The 17776-nt window shown below is 43.2% G+C and overlaps 1 protein-coding gene across 2 annotated transcripts in view; it reads left to right on the top strand.

The window, feature by feature from the left end:
• The window catches only part of PARP4 (poly(ADP-ribose) polymerase family member 4), a 96142-nt gene that overhangs the window by 39305 nt on the left and 39061 nt on the right, over window positions 1–17776 (top strand). For both annotated transcript variants that reach the window (XM_055139998.1, XM_055139995.1), the window contains exons 15-20: window positions 2083–2207; window positions 4540–4671; window positions 8888–8974; window positions 15848–16012; window positions 17309–17355; window positions 17675–17753. In XM_055139998.1, coding sequence (XP_054995973.1) covers window positions 2083–2207; window positions 4540–4671; window positions 8888–8974; window positions 15848–16012; window positions 17309–17355; window positions 17675–17753 — 635 coding nt within the window. The remainder of the gene's footprint in view (window positions 1–2082; window positions 2208–4539; window positions 4672–8887; window positions 8975–15847; window positions 16013–17308; window positions 17356–17674; window positions 17754–17776) is intronic.

Raw genomic sequence — 17776 nt, 5'->3', positions numbered from 1 at the left:
AAAAGTACAGGGTTGAGATAAGTATCTTGCATGCAGCCAAAAATTGGTTCAACCCCATGGTCCCCTTAGCTCCACTGTTGTTAAGTCAACCCCAAGCACAGAACCAGGAGTGGCCTCTGAGCACTTCCAGGTGTGGTATGAACATAAATACACAAAAATAGACATCAAAGTACAGAATGTCATGCCTGAGAACAGATGACTTGTTAAAGAAACTCTGGTATATTTACATAATGAAATACTTTACGGCTCTTAGGAAAGATGAAGTCATGAAATTTTCATGTAAGTGGAACAACATAGAGAATATCATGCTAAGTGAAATGAGTCAGAGAGAAACAGAGATAGAATGACTATACTCATTTGTGAAATATAAAGTAACATAATGGGAGACTAAGACCCAAGGATAGCAGAGATAAGGGCCAGGAGGATCCCTCCACGGCTTGGAAGCTGGCATATGACATGCTGGGGGAAAAGGCAGCTGAGATAGAGAAGGACCACCAAGTAAATGATGGTTGGAGGGCTCGCTCAGGATGGGAGATGTTTGCTGAAAGTAGGGTATGGACCAAACATGATGGCCACTTAGTACCTGTATTACAAACCATAATACCCAAAAGGTGAGAGAGTAAAAGGAAATGTGCCTGCCACAGAGCCGGTGGGGCTGGGGGATGGTGGTGGCAGGAGGGATACTGGAAACATTGATGGTGGAGAACGGGCACTGGTGCAGGGATGGGTACTCGATCATTGTCTGACTGAAACATGAGCATGAAAGTTTGTAAATCTGTAACTATCTCATGGTGATTCATTAAAAAAAAAGTACAGAAAGTCAAGTAGGGATATTGGGGTTGGTCAAACAGCTTTAGGAATAAGCTTGGGTTTCACTGATAACTTAGTACTCCCCAAAAGTGGCATTGCTGGACAACTGCATAGTCTTGGTGGCTTCCATCTTCTCTCAGATGGGATGAGATTAATATCTGCATTAAGTAAAGGTCCTCCATTCTAATGTGCTTCTCATATATTAGTAGTTCAGAGATTTGCGAGGATGATAGAATCTCAGACAATGAGAAGACCAAACCATAACATCATGATTAACAGCATTATAAAACACATGGACATTTCTCTAGTCCTGTCCTTTGTCATTTGTGTTGGTGCTTGCATACTTTGTGGCTGCGCTCTCAGTTCACACTGGGCATGTAGACAGTGTCCGAACTAAGCGTGTAGTTTCAGATCTGCAAGTCAGGGCTGTGCTAATGGGACACATATGCAAGGCCCTTATATTGATTTGTTTTACTTAAAAAAAATTTTTTTTGAGTTGGTGGTTAGGAGGGAACAGACTCAGTGATGCCCAGGGATTACTCCTGGCTCTGCCCTCAGGAATTACTCCTGGTGGTGCTTTGGGGACCACCCCTACCTGCTGTATTATAACTCTAGCTCTGATCAGATTTTTTTCTTAAATAAATGTGTGACTTCATATTTTTTCAAGAGGATGATTTTTTTTCCTCTAGGAATCAGTTAATGAAATATCTGGCAAGAGAGCCTATATTTATGTATCTAACCATAACTATAATCTTGTACCACCAAGAACAGTTTTAAGAAAATTTCCCCAGAAACTGTATTAGGAGTTATATTTTTACTTTATTGGATTGAGAGTCTTGGAAGTCTTGTATTGTTCCTGCACAAGTTTGTGGCATTACAAATCAGTGACAGACCAATGTAGAATGGCAAGCCATAGAATGCAAATATCTAGATTTGTGCTTAAACTACACTTATTTAGATATTCTTGATATCTTTGTGTACTTCTGTTATGTTTAACTATCATTTAGTAATAGTACGATTCTTGGTTTTCAAAATTACTCTAGCAATCTCCAGATTTGAGAAGTCAGGGTATCTGTTAAAAAGCTTACTGTGTGCCTCATGGGGGTTTACTTACTTTTCAGCATTGGCTGTTGAACATGAGAAAATGTATAATTGTTCATGTTTCCTAAAATATAATATATGAAGGGAAGAAATAAAGACCAAGATAACAGAAACAGCGCATAGGTGACCTTGAGTGCTAAAAGTTAATGTAAATTTATGTTCTGACTATAGATTACCAGTTACCAGACACCAAACCTGACAGCAGCATCAAGGCCGGCCTTCAGGATATCTCTGGGAATTTGGTTCCTCTGGAGGATGTTTGCATCAAGGGGAAAATAATAGACTTTATAGCTCAGGTATGTTCTTGGTGGGTTTATGATATCTAAGGTAAGTATGTGTGCTTTATAAGTGATAATTTGGTTACAGATGTATGTGTTAAATATGTTCATTTATTGAGTCACTACTACTTTCTAGGGACTGTTCTACCTTGTGTTCATACACGGCAATAAACAGGAAGGAAGCTTCCCTTACAGAGCACAGGCTGTGCGGGGAATAGACAGTAAATATGATAAATGAAATGCCGAGACTGCTGGATGTGATCGGTGCTAGAGAGGAAAGTCTCAGCAGAGAGAACAGGAATGCCCAGGAAGGAGAGGTTTGAGCATGTGACTGGAGTGAGTGGGGTCGTCCTCCTTAGGTGATGCCTGAGCCAACAATGTAGGAAATCTCCTGATAACCTTCCTGGGTGTCCTGGAAAGTGAAACCATGAAGACAGGGAAGAAGGCTTGCTGCAAGTAGAGGGTGCTGCATTGACAAAAGCCCTGTCACCCATGCCTAACACATTGTACTCTTCTTGGAATAAATTAGTGTTGCTGTTTTTGTGGAGTTTCGAGTTTTATTTTATTTTGTTTGTTTATGGGCCATACCCAGTGACCCTCAGGGGTTACTCCTGGCTCTGCACTCAGGAATTATTCCTGGTAGTGCTCAGGGGACCATATGGAATGCCAGGGATGTAACCTGGGTTGGTCATGTGCAAGGCAAGCACCCTACCTTCTGTACTCTTTCAGGTCCTTGGTTTTGGGGTCACTCTTGGTGATGCCAGACAGGTGGGGAGCAATGTGGTGTTGAGATTGAGCTCAGAGCCTCACATATGTGAGGTATACGGGTCCCTGAGTTGAGTGTTTTTAGTTTAGTTAGATACCAGTTTTGTCCAGAGGAAGTGAATAAAAATTTAAAATATGATATAGTATGTTAGTTTCTCTTTTAAGTCCTCCCAAAAGAACTTTTGTCATCATCACTTATATCACTTGTCTTTTCATTGATCTTCGATTTGCTCAAGCGGGCGCCGGTAACATCCCCATTTGTCCCTGTCATGTGCTAGTGTAGCCCAATGCTGTCTGCTCGCTCCAGGCACAGGAAGTGCCTCAAACCATTCATTCAGTGTTTTGATGAAGTCTGACCATCTTGTTGGTGGGCGGCCACACGGTCTGTTGACATCCCGTGGAATCCAGTCGGTAACAGCTCTAGTCCAGCAGTCGTCTCTGATTCTCATTACGTGTCTGGCCCATCTGATTTTTGATTTTTGGCAACTGATTTTTGGCAAATGAGACAGTATCCCTGATTCTTGACTGTCGACAGAGGTCAGAACTCCAGATTCCTTCTCTCACTTGAGTGAGATGTGATATTCCTAGCATAGCTCTTTTGATTCCTCTTTGGAATACATGAATAGCGTTCTCATCCTGTTTGGGTAGGGTCCAGGTCTTAAGGCATACGTTAGTGCATGAAGAACGGTGGAATTGAAAAGATGTGCCGGGAGCTGGAGATCCTTCATCCTCTTAACCACTTCTTCGATGCTCTTGAAGGCTTTCCATGCTGCTCTCTTCCTCCTGTGCAGTTCTGGCGCCAAGTCGTTCCTCATGTAGCAAATTTTGTTGCTATTGATTTTTTTTGTTTTTCTCTCTCTCTCCTTCCCTCCCTCCCTCTCTCTCTCTCTCTCTCTCTCTCTCTCTCTCTCTCTCTCTCTCTCTCTCTCTCTCTCTCTCTCTCTCTGATGGGGGGGGGTGGGCACACTTGGTATGCTCAGGGGTTACTCCTGGCTCTGTACTCAGAAATTACTCCTGATGGTATTCGGGAGATCACATGAGATGTTAGGGATCAAACCCAGGCCAGCTACTTGCAAGGAAAATGCCCTGCCTGCTGAACTATCAGTCTGCCCCTGTTGCTGTTGGGTTTTGGTGGTGTTTACACCAAGTGGTGCTTGTGAGACCATATGATACAGTGGCTGGATGCAGGGTGCTGCAGGGAAGCCAACACTCCAGCTCTTTGAGCTTCTTCCTAACTCCTCAAATCATGTACTTTTTGAATGCACAGTCATACACAGAACATGAAGCTGACTTAGACCTCTGGTCTAAGTGACTCCAAGTGTCCTTTGAAACATAAAACATGAGAACATAGCATCTCCTGAGGGCTGCCCTGCTTCCCTGAGGAGGATGCTGGCTGAGCTCCGGCACTTTCACCGTTCCCCTGTGTGACGTGGATTCTATGTGTCAGTGGTGGGTCCTGACCCAGGGGTGAGGGTTTAAGGGATGGTATAGAAATTCAGGGACTTTTTTTTAATGTGCTTAATAGTTTCTATTAATAGTTGTTCCACATGGTTTCCTAGAGTATATGATTTTTTTTCCCTTTCAGATTGTTGTTTTTCAGACATACACTAATCAAAGTCACGTACCCATTGAAGCAAAGTACATTTTTCCTTTGGATGACAAGGCAGCTGTGTGCGGTTTTGAAGCCTTCATCAATGGGAAGCACATAGTAGGAGAGGTAAGGGGAGAAAATGAGTTGTGACTTACTCTAAGGCTTCAAACATCAACCTCCTATTGCCTCAAATCTTTATTTTCTAAGTTTATTTACAGCTATAAGGCTGAGTAGCAGCCATATCAAAACTCAGAGATACTGTTTGCTAAGTCAGGCTCCTGCAGTCATCCCCACGTGGGCAGTCCTCCCTGGGACCATTCCGTCCCTGACTGTCATGTCTTCATTTGTCAGGGAGATTCTAATAGACAAGCAGGAAAGCCACATGGGAAATCGGTGAAGCCCTCACCTGCTTTTGTGAAAACTGATCCTCTGCACCCTGCTATTTTAATCAAACTGAAAGTTATTGTTTTAACTTTGGGGGCCCTATCTGGTGCTGCTCAGGGACCCTCCCAGGGGGCCAGGGACCATGCGGTGCTGGGAACTGAGCTCAGGGCTCCTCATGTTCTTTCATGAGAACTCATCTTTGAGCAATTCCTAGGCCCTGTTGTATCTTTTTAAGATAAATTGTTCTTAAAGAAGTAGCAGTTGATGGGCCGGAGTGATAGTACAGCAGGTAGGACATTTGCCTTGCATGCGGCCAACCTAGGTTCAATCTCCGGCATCCTGTATGGTCCCCTGAGTACTGCTGGGTGTGACCCAAAAAGTAAAAACAAACAAAAAAAAAGAAGTAGCAGGTGATTAAGTCTGTAAATTTTAAATTTTATTGATTTTTAAGAAATTTTAAAGATTATGGTTCAGTATAAAATTCTGATTTTTTAAAAAATTTAAACACCATGGTGACTTTTTTTATTAAAAAATGAAATCTGAAGGAAAAACTGAGATATCTCAGAGATATAAAAGGATTTTTAAGGTACTTTTGATACATCCCTGATGCGGCTCACTTTATGCTTTTTCACGTTCCCTTAAACTACACATTGCTAAATATCAACATCTCTGTAATGGTCCTGGTAACAATGAAAGCTTCTCACTCATTTTGCTACCTCATTATTGCAAATTTAGAGTCAGACTATAGTTGTGGAATTTGTTGGTATTGGCAGCACACCTTGTTCCTGACTTCTTGGGGGAAGTCTGTGCAGCTCTGCTAGTGGAGATAGTGAGGCCTTGTCCAGTGCCAGGGTCATGGCTCATTACAGAAGCTCCAGAAATAACACTCTTTCTGTTTTTCAAAAGTCTATATTTCTGCCCACCATAATAAAATAACAAGACAATCTTTCTTAGTAGGTAGATTAGTTTAGAGAATCATCTTCCCTAACTAGTTCATAGGAAATCGAATTGCATCTTAAGAGGATCTCATCTGTCACAACAAAATCACCAAAAATATGCCCGCAACTTGTCAGTAGAAAACATCAAATGAGGTCATTAATATTAATTCTGTTTTCATAAACATAGTAAATCATTCACCTAAGAAATCACAAGTGTAGAAGACTTATTTAAAGTATAGTTCATGGAATTTCATAAATGCCATTACATTAATAAAATAATAAGAAGTATTATTGCTGGAATTGAACTGTGTGGTTATTAAACAAATTCTGAGTCCCTGTGTAAGCAAGATCTAGAAAGCTTTACTTTATAATGTTTTAAAATTTCCATTTTATCTGGAGAAATATAGTACAGTGGGTTGGTAAGTTGTGTGCCTTGCTTGGGGGTTAAGACTCAGGGACATGTGGTGCCCAGGAATAAGCAAGGTTCACTGCATGCAGGACAATTGCCCTGCTCACTATACCATCTCTTCAGCCCCTGACATGTACATACTATTTGTATTTAACTACACATCCCGAGAATCACAATTCATATATATTATAGAAAGCAAAATTCAATTAAAAATTCTTAGAACAAATAAATGGATTTATCAAATATATGCAATTATGAGATATTTTAAACATGCATAAGTCACTTCCTACCAGCGCCAGATAATCTCCTCACCTCTAGAACTCACAATTGCTTTCTCCCTGAAGGGAGCATAAAATCAGGCCCTATAACCATACCACTGGGCTCCACACCAGGCTGTTTTCACTTGAGGCACCCCAGAAAAGGGCGAGTGAGAGCCCTCCCCCACCCCAAGGGACCCAGGCCTGGCAGCCAAGCTCCACAACCCAACCGCCACCATGCTCCAGGCCGCTTTTCACACACTCGGGCCTACCCTCACATGAGTGAACATATTCCTGGACCATGCAGCCGCAAAGCAGCTGTGCAACACATCATCATAGAGAGAAATAAAAATATATACCTCTTAGAGAGCCCGGCAAGCTACCGAGAGTACCCGCTCACATGGCAGAACCTGTGGTGTATTCAATATGCCAAAAACAGTAACAATAACAGGTCTTATTTCTCTGACCCTGAAAGAAGCCTCCAATTGTTGGGAAAGACGAGTAAGAAGAGACTGCTAAAATCTCAGGGCTGGGACAGAGACGTTACTGGCACCCGCTTGAGTAAATCGATGAACAATGGGATGACAGTGATATAATGAAACACCATGATTTACAAAGTTGTTCATAATACAGCTGTTTCAGGCATTTAGCGTCCTAACACCACCAGTGTGACCTTCCCTCCACCAGTTTCCCCACCCAATCTCTCACCCAACCTGTTAGGCACATAACAAATTTACTTTATATTGCTTGTTCCAACAAAATTTTAAGAAATGGCAAATAAAATGATCAGAAAATAAATCAGTAAAAGCCAGTTTGCGATTGCTATATGATTTTAAATACTGTAAATTTAAGCATTTAATACAATATAATAAATAAAATAATAAATAAAAATGAAAAAAGTATCTATTCACATCCACAGAAGAAAGTTTTCAACTCTGGAGCATAAAGTATATTGCATTATATTTTATTTTATACTTGGATCTCATATGATAATAATCATCTTACCTGTCATTAATAAAACTTAAAAAAATTCTTTGTTAATATATTTTGGAGTTTACATGGAATCGGTAAGATCTACATATGTAAAAAAGTTTTTAGGGAATGCCCTGCCACAGAGGTGGGGTGGGGTGGGGGGTGAGGGGGTTTTGTTATTTGTGATTGGTTGTCTCTTGTATTACATTTCATCCAATTTGGTGTGCTACTTCTGGATTATTAGTGTTATAGAGTTTGGACCAGGAAGTTCAGAATTTTTAACTGGAGAGAGCTGGAGTTACATTTTTTTTTTCTTTTTGGGTCACACCCGGTGATGCACAGAGGTTATTTCTGGCTTTGCACTCAGGAATTCCTCCTGGCGATGCTCGGGGGATCACATGGGATGCTAGGAATCGGATCCGGGTTGGCCGTATGCAAGGCGAACGCCCTACCTGCTGTGCTACCGCTCCAACCCCTGGAGTTACATTTTTAACTGGATGGTGGCTGTGGGGTGTGGACACGACTGCCGGGGCTCCAGAAGTAAGGGAGGTTGTGGGGGAGGCAGCCCATCCCTACTCTGGGAAAGCTTAGTGATTTCAGTCACAAAGATCCACATACCTGCATTTTCGGCAGGTTAGTTTCTGAGTGAGGTTCTGTCTTGAGAGGTTGGAAGTTCAGCCAGAGGCATGGAGGCAGTTTTGGAGTGTGGCAGCGAGCAGCTGCCAGGGCTCTGTTTGGGTGGGCACTGGGCTAACCCATCCCACTTCCTGGTTCCCTGGATGTCTCAGCCATGAGCAGGAACCCAGAAAATGTTTACTGGGGGTCAAAACAATAATACAGTGGGTAGGATGTTTGCTTTGCACGTGGCCAACCCAGGTTCGATCCCCAGCATCCCATATGGTTCCCTGAACACCAGCAGGAGTAATTCCTGAGTGCAGAACCTTGAATAACCTCAGAGCACCTCTGGGTGTGACCCTCCCAAAGAATATTTTTGTGGCTAGTTGATCTCTTTTGAGATTTATTTATGAGTCTCTGGGACAAGGCTAGTAGATGCACTTGCATGGCATTGTCAGAAGTGACTCATGGGTGTGACTACTGGAGCTTCCAGAAGTACAGGGAGGTGGAGCCAAACTTTTTTTTAAACTATTGGCTCTGAAATTGTTTAGTCCCAACTCAAGAGCATTTCTTCTTGGTTGACTTTTTTCTGATCCAAACTCAAATTAGGCATGGTATCTATCACCTTACTGGATAATGCATTATTACATTTTCATTCATAAACAATTTAGTGTTATGAATTTGCTTGGTTCTTAGTGAAGTCTTCACTGATAACATCTGAGATCACGGACCATATTATGACTCACATAAAAGCCCATCTTTTTCAGATTAAAGAGAAGGAAGAAGCCCACCAGGAGTACAGAGAAGCTGTAAGTCAAGGCCATGGTGCATACTTGATGGACCAAGACTCAGCGGTAAGACTTAGCTTCCATCCATTGTCCAGCATCCGGACTCATAAAGCAAAGAATTGTACAGTGATTACAAATAGGAAATTTGTACTTAGGAACTAGGAAAATCTATGCTACTGGGGCCTCAGAATTTTATTCCCTCTTAGCCCAGGAGCTGATAGCCTTAGTAGCTTATCAAACCTGTCTGACTACTTAAAATCAAGGAGAAAGAAAGTCAGTGTTACCAACAAATAATTAAAAAATTTTGGCTATACTCAGTAGTGCTTAGGGTTTAGTCTGGCTCTGCGCTCAGGAGTCACTCCCAGTGGGGACAAGGCAGTAGGTTTGGTACCAGGGTGTGAACTGGGGTCAGCCACATACAAGCAGGTGCATCAATCCCAGTTCTATCTCTCTGGGTCCAAGTCTGATTCAGTTTCTTTGTTTTGTTTTGTTTTGTTTTGTTTTGTTTTGGGGACATACCCAGAAATGCTCAGGAGTTCATCCTGCTCTGCACCCACTAATCACTCCTGGCAGAACTCAGGGGACCATGTGGGAGCTGGGGATCAAGCCCAGGTCGGCCACATGAAGACAAACTCCTGACTCGATGTACTATCAGTCCAATCCTGAAGTCTATTTTAATTTAAATGATTTTCCCCCTTCTCCAAGAGTCCTTCAATGAAGGCACAATAAAGAATTTTTTTTGGTAAGGTAAACTAAACATCTTTGCAGAAACTATATATTGAACCACCATATATATATACACACACATATATCTAGCAAAACTTTTATACTAACATAGAGTAAGCACCGCACCATTGGAATTCAGAGAAATATAAACAAATTTCAGTACGCTTACAGTTGCAGGAGGTCAAAAGTATAACTTAAGACATCTCATCTCATGGTGGTTGGTGATCTTAAGTCCTATATAATTTGAGGGCCAACCTGTGAGGCAGAGCCTGGCAAGCTACCTGTGGTGTATTCGATATGCCAAAACAATAACAAGTCTCACAATGGAGACATTACTATTGCCCACTTGAGGAAATCAATGAGCAGTGGGATGACAGTGATACAGTGATATATATACCTTACATATCACCCTATCACTGTCATCCCGTTGCTCATCGATTTGCTCAAGCAGGCGCCAGTAATGTCTCCATTTGTTCTAGCCCTGAGATTTTATAGCAGCCTCTCTTTACTCATTCTTCTGAGCGGTGCCGCATTGGAGGCTCTTTCAGGGTATGGGGGATGAGACCCATCATTGTTACTGTATTTGGCATATCGAATACACCATGGAGAACTTGCCAGGCTCTGCCATGCGGGCAGGATGCTCTTGGTACCTTGCCAGGTTCTCTGAGAGGGAGAACTAGGCTATAAGAGGTTGCTTCCAGGAGCTTTGTTTTATAGTCTCTGGATCTTGGCTGTTGATGGAATTACACGGCGCCAGGGGCAGTTTGTGGGTGTGGCTGCCAAGCTACCGGAAAATGGGGGGTCTGAATGGAGGAGGACCAGTCCCTATCCGAGCAGGCTTGGAGATCTCAGCCCTGGGTCCCGCACACCTGGGTTCCTCTGCCGGTTCCTTCATGCGTGAGGCTCGTCTGAACGTATGGAGAGGGGCTTTGAGCATGGCTGTGGCTGGGTTCTGGAGGTCTTGGCTGCCGGCGCTCTGCTCAGGGCAGGGAGAGAAACTCACCCCACCCCACTCCGAGGGGCCCCAGTGAAGACAGCCAGGCTCGGGGGCAAGAGACTTTTACATGTAAACTTTAATATATTTTGAAGTCAGGTTAAGAAGAATAATGTGGAGCTTTTGTTAAAGTAAATCAATAGTGGCAAAGGAGAGAGGCCCTGGGTTCCCTCCCTAGCTCCACGTAACACAGCCTCCATGACTCCCAGCACTCCTGGTGGGTTGAGTTCTGCTGGAAGTGGTGTGATTCCAGAACACTGCCAGGTGTGTCCTGTAAATAAATAAAATAAACCTAAAACCACTGAAAACAGGGCCAGAGTGATAGTACTGTGTATAAGGCATTTGCTTTGCACAAAGTCAACCTGGGTTTGATCCCCAGCACCACACATGGTTCCTTGAACCCTGCCAGGAGTGATCCCTTAGTGCAGATCCAGGAATAGTCTTGAGCACTGTCAGCTGTAGCCTAAAAACCAAGCCAAACCAAAACAAACCGAAAACTCATCTGCTTGTTAGAGATCCGGTATAAAATCAGCCCCCTTGCCTCCACACCCAGTCTGTAGCCTCCTTCTCTCCTTCCCTTGGCAGTGTCACCCCCATTCGCCCAGCCAGGCCAGGAGGAAAGCTGAGAACGAGCCTTTATTTCTTCCTTTCCTCTTCTCCACCTTCCGTATCCAGTTCATTAGATATTGGCATTTCCTCAACTGTTTATCTAGAGAATGTGGCCTATATTACCTTTCCATAGTCATCAGCTAAATTGAGGGCCCATCATCTTCAGGCTCATTATGGGCCTCAGAGACCCTCCCTGGCCTTGCCACCGCTGCTGCCACTGCCTTCTCCTCCTCCTCTTCCTCCTCCTCCTCCCTTCCTTCCTCTTTTCTCCTTTTCCTTTTCTTCCCCTCCTCCCTCCACCCTCTACCTTCTTCCTTCTCCCCCTCCTTCCAGCAGTACACAGCCTAGTGTACTAGGCTTAACCCTGTACCATCTCTCCACCCCCTGGCTATGATTTGAGTCTTTTCACACTATTCTTCCTTCCATGTCACAATCCAGTAAACTTGAACTATTGTAATACCATTTACAGAAACCTCTTTCTAGTTAAAATGGCCTGGCTCTATTTGTTTGATTTTTTAAAATTTTTTATTGAATCACCATGTGAAAAGTTACAAAGCTTTCAGGCTTAAGTCTCAGTCATACAATGATCAAACACCCATCCCTTCACCAGTGCACGTGTTCTACCACCAAGAACCCCAGTATACCTCCCATCCCACCCCCATCCCCTGCCTGTGTGGCTGATGATTTTCATTTTACTTTTTCTTTACTTTGATTACATTCAATATTTAAACAGAAAACTCACTATTATTATTTGGAATTTTCCCCCAACAGTCACATCTGCCAAAAAGGCATAATTTGATCATTTGTTTCACATTGCTGAGAATGAAGAGTATATGAGGCCTTTTGGATTTCTGGTATTTTAGTAATTAAGTCCAGAGAAATTTCTGCCAGAAGTTGAATCATTGCAAACTCATACCTCTATTTAGCGCACCTTAAAAGATGGCGGTTGCCACGCCGCCGGGAAAGGAAAGGCCGAGAGAGAAAAACCTTTCCCCTCCCGGGGTGGCATATTTGTTTGATTTTTTTTAAAAAAATTGTTTTAAAAATCTTAGCTCGGGCTGGAGAGATAGCATAGCGGATAGGGCATTTGCCTTGCACATGGCCGACTCGGATTCGATTCCCAGCATCCCATATGGTCTCCTGAGCACCGACAGAGGTAATTTCTGAGTGTAGAGCTCAGGCATCCCTTCATCTAAGAGAAAGCTAGAGCTGTCCCTCTCTTCCACCTGGTAAACTTTGGGTCATTGCCTTCTGCTACTATGGTAATTAATGAGCGTATCAGTCCTAGACTCTTAATATTCCATTTATAAAGATAGAGGGCTAGTATATAGTCCTGATGCTGAAGCAGGGAGGCAATGGAAAAAGTTACAGTTAATAGGTTTGGGCATGCAGTAGGTAGGGCATGTGCCTTGCAATGGGCCAGCATCACATATGGTCCCCCGAGCCCACCAGGAGTGACTGCTGAGCAGTGCTGGGTGTGGCCCACACACAAACAAACAAAAGAGAGTTAATGGGAAAATAAAGAGAAATTATTTTTGTCCAAACCAAGAACAGAGAGAGTGTCTAGGCAATGGAGAGAAGCTGAGTGATTCAAGCCCTCCTGTGCGAGGGAGCCCAGCTACTCTACACCAGAGTGCTGTCCACGCTGAGCCTTGCAGAAATCCTCGTGTCCCAGATGTATCCCCGCTGTCCAGAGGTGATTGCCACTTCTTGGAATTCAGTTTCCTTGGCTGCTTTGTAACTCAGCGACCTGAGGAGTTCAGGCAGTCACGAAAGTGATACTCTGTGGGACCTGTCCTATGTCCTACACAAAGCCAGAACTACCGTTCATCCCTGCTGAGTGGCCATCTGGCCACACCCCATCTTTCCAGTTTTTTTTATGCCCTTGTTCTGTAACCACCTCTTCATGCTTATTCTATCTTGCAAGTGGATATTCTTTTATTTGGCTTTTTAGGTCATATCAGGCGATGCTCAGGGGTTACTCCTGACTCCGCACCCAGGAATTAATCCTGGCATTGCTTGGAGACCATATAGGATGCCAGGGATCAAACCCAGGTTGGCCACATGCAAAGCAAATGCCCTGCCCACTGTACTATTGCTCCGGCCCCAACAAGCGGATATTCTTTTTTTTTTTAATTTTATTGAATCACTGTGAGATAGTTACAAACTTTCATGTTTGTGTTACATTCACACAATGATCAAGCACCCATCCTTCCACCAGTGCACATTCCCCACCACCAATATCCCCGATATACACCCCCTTTCCCATCTTCACCCTCCCTCCATGGCAGACAATATTCCCCATACTCTCTCTCTATTCAATATTTCTTTTTTTTTAATTTTTAAATTTTTTTTTTTTTTTTTTTTGCTTTTTGGGTCACACCTGGCAATGCACAGGGGTTACTCCTGGCTCTGCACTCAGGAATTACCCCTGGCCATGCTCAGGGGACAATATGGGATGCTGGGATTTGAACCCGGGTCAGCCGCGTGCAAGGCAAACGCCCTACCCACTGTGCTATCTCTCCAGCCCCCTAATTTTTAAAATTTTATTGAATCACCATGAGATAGTTACAAGCTTTCATGTTTGGGTTAAAATCTCACAATGATCAAACACCCATCACTCCACCAGTGCACATTCCCCAACACCAATATCCCCGGTATACCCCTTTTTTCCCACCCTCCCTCTGCCTCTATGGCAGACAATATTCCCCATACTCTCTCTCTACTTTTGGACATTATAGCTTGCAATACAGACACTGAGAGGTCATCATGTTTGGTCCATTATCTACTTTCGGCATGCATCTCCCATCCCAACTGATTCCTCCAGCCATCATTTTCTTAGTGAGCCCTTCTCTATTCCATCTGCCTTCTCCCCTCCGCTCATGAAGCAGTCTTCCAGCTATGGGGCAATCCCCCTGGCCCTTGTATCTACTGTCCTTGGGTGTAAGCCTCATGTAATGTTATTTTATACTCCACAAATGAATGCAGTCCCTCTATGTCTGTCCCTCTCTTTCTGACTCATTTCACTTAGCATGATACTCTTCACGTCTATCAATTTATAAGCAAATTTCATGACTTCATCTCTCCTAACAGCTGCATAGTATTCCATTGTGCAGATGTACCAAAGTTTCTTTAACCAGTCATCTGTTTTAGGGCACAAGTGGATATTCTTTTTTTTTTTTAACTTTTTATTAAATCACCATGTGGAAAGTTACAAAGTTCGCAGGTTTATATGTCAGTTATACAATATTCAAACACCCATCCCTTCACCAGTGCCCATATTCCACCACCAGAAACCCCAGTATACCCCCCGCCCCCGCCCCCTACCCCCTACTGTATAACTAATGAATTTCACTTCATTTTTTCTTTACCTTGATTACATTCCATAATTCAACACAAAACTCACTATAGTTGTTAGAGTTTCCAAGCAAGAGAGAAAGACCTACTACATCTGATAATTAGTTTTTCATTGCTGGAAATGAAGAGATATGTAGCCCCACTGCTACAAGACAAGTGGATATTCTTTTTTTTTTTAATTTTAACAATCATAATTTTATTTTTTTTAATTTAATAGTTTATTTTTAATTAGTGAGTCAACGTGAGGGTACAGTTACAGATTTATACATTTTTGTGCTCATGTTTCTCCCTTACAAAGTTTGATAACCCATCCCTTCACCAGTGCCCATTCTCTACCAAAAGTAAACCCAACATCCCTCTCCCCCCTCCCCAGTCCCGTCTCCCCCCACCCCACACTGCCACTATGGCAGGGTATTCCCTTTTGTTCTCTCTTTCTGATTAGGTGTTGTGGTTTGCAATAAAGGTGTTGAGTGGCCATTGTGTTCAGTCTCTAGCCTATATTGGGCCCGCATCATCTTTCCCCCACAAGTGGATATTCTTAATGTCAAAAGGAACAGTGGATTCTATAAACCTAGACTAAGCATTGAAATAATGCACTCTTCATTGGAACATATAAATGTTCATGGCCATGTGGTTAAGTCAAGTGCAAATGTGGCTGGAGTTCAGAGGATCTCAGTGAGAATATGAGGGTGGTGGGGGGGAACCGCATCTGTCTATTGCTTTTTCTTTTTTCTTTTTTTTTTTTTTTGGCTTTTTGGGTCATACCCAGCAATGCACAGGAGTTACTCCTGGATCATGCACTCAGAAATTATTCCTGGCAGTGCTCGGGGGACCATATGGGATCGGTCCGCCCGGTTTGGCTGCATGCAAGGCAAACGCCCTTCCCACTGTGCTATCGATCCAGCCCCTGTCTATTACTTTTATTGCTTTTCTCCTAGTGAACTGCTACAAGCTTATGCTTCCTCATACCATGACTCTCATTACCCAGTTAAGGAAGAATAAGTGTTGGCTGAGCTCAGTGAGAGTCGGCGCTGAGTGTGTGACTTCACAGAGGCTCTCTGAGGGCAAGGCCTCCCTGGACACTACATTGCAGTAGCAACCAGGCCTGGCTCCAGAATCTGTCTCACTGTTAGTACCAGTTGGGGAAAAGTCAGCATATTACAGTTCAGTCAGCTCATGTAGCAGGAGGGTTTGACAAACAGAGAACGTGTGTTCTTTTGAGCCACCAGCCAAGTCATTTGCTTCTGTTTCAGGATGTTTTCACTGTCAGCATTGGGAACTTGCCTCCAAGAGGTAAGGTGCTTATCAAAATCACCTATATCACGGAGCTCAGCTTCCAGGGCACTGCGGCCCTCTTCTTCATTCCCGCCTCTGTGGCACCCTGGCAACAGGACAAAGCTTTGAATGAAAACATTCAGGTGGGTAGCCTGGAGACAACATTTTAAGATTCTTTATTTTTTGATTTATTCTTAGAGAAGGAAAAAATCATCTAAGATAGGGCTGGAGAGACATCGCAAAAGACCAGACACCTGCTTCCCGTGGGGCGGGTGGGGGCTGCGGGAGCGGGGTCAGTGCCCCAACCGGGAGCAGCTCCCAAGCACCGCAGAGTCTCCAGGACTCCTGAGTGAGGCCCCCAGACAAAAACAAAAGAAAAAGGATATCTAAGATGAATTTCTTTAGGTATCGAGTTCATCTGCATTTTACAACTTGACATTTAAAATTTGGACATGTGTGATGTTTATAAAATTAAGAGAGTAAAGTCATCAAGTCCAAGGGTTGGAAATGTTCAAAGGGATGGAACAACATGAGGTTCCCCAAACACTATCAGAACAACCTCCGAGAAACACATGTCCAGGAGCACCTCTGAACACCATCAGGTGTGACCTAAAAGCAAAAAATTACCAGAAAAGTATGTAAGTTTCTTTTTTTGAGGGTCACATTTCATGGTGCTCAGGGCTTACTACTGGCTTTGCACTCAGAGATCACTGATGGTGGCACTTGGAGAACTGTGTGAGGTGCTGGGTCAAAAGCAAATGCCCTCCCACTCTCTCTCTGTTCCAGATGAATTACATTTCCTATTTGATGCAGTCACTGAAATTTTTTGTGTCTATTCTACATGTTTATCATGAGGAATCCATGTAAGCATAAAGAGTGCAAATAAGCCAAAGGGGAAGGCACAGCTGTTTTCTCTGAGGAGGGTAATCCTCAGCTTTTGGGGGACCACCATGTGTTTTTGGAACGAACCAGTCCTGCATGCAAAGCCAGGGTTCCCGCCTTTTGAGCACCTCAGTCCTAAACTGTTCTTAGTTCTTAGTTCTGTCAGAACCAGATAAGGGAGCCCAAAGCTACAGGTTAACACCTTGTAATAAATCTTCCAGACTTTTTATTTTGTATGTATCCATGTGAATTGTGTGTATAGGTAGTATATCTGTAATACACACATCAGGTATGTATGTATATATAAGGTATGTATGTGTGCATATCTATGGACATTTGTAAAATTAAAATCTGTCCAGATGGTGTTAAATATCCTTCATAATCGTTATATCGTGTAAGTTACTGTTATTTCATGAACAAATGGAATATTTATGCCAAACAGCCTAGCCAACTTGTTGCAGTTCTGAGCTGTGGCCTTGGTGGCATTATATTCAACTAGGACCTTACTGAGAAACTTGATGCCTGGCTATACCTCGATCTATCTTTTCTTTTAACAGAATACAGTAGAGAAGATTTGTGTAAAAGAAATTGGAACAGAGCAAAGGTTAGTACCTAAAATACAAAACAAATCGTTTGCTTTTTTTTTTTCTTTTTGGGTCACACCCGGCGATGCACAGGGGTTACTCCTGGCTCTGCACTCAGGAATTACCCCTGGCCGTGCTCAGGGGACCATATGGGATGCTGGGATTTGAACCCGGGTCGGGCGCGTGCAAGGCAAACGCCCTACCCGCTGTGCTATCTCTCCAGCCCCTCGTTTGCTTTTTTGGTTTAAGATTTCATTTAAAAACATGAAGAGCATTTCTGCATTATTGTTTACTGTCTAAGATACTGAACTGAGGCAACTTTCTCTTCGTTTCCGGTAGCTTCTCATTGACTATGTCCATTGAGATGCCGTATGTGATCGACTTCATTTCTAGTGATACACATGAACTGAAACAAAAGGTTAGTGTTGCTCTTTTTTCTTT

Source organism: Sorex araneus, chromosome 1, assembly GCF_027595985.1.
Source record: "Sorex araneus isolate mSorAra2 chromosome 1, mSorAra2.pri, whole genome shotgun sequence".
NCBI lineage: Eukaryota > Metazoa > Chordata > Mammalia > Eulipotyphla > Soricidae > Sorex > Sorex araneus.
The sequence above is the reverse complement of the archived record's forward strand: the minus strand, read 5'-3'. Positions and strand labels throughout refer to the sequence as shown.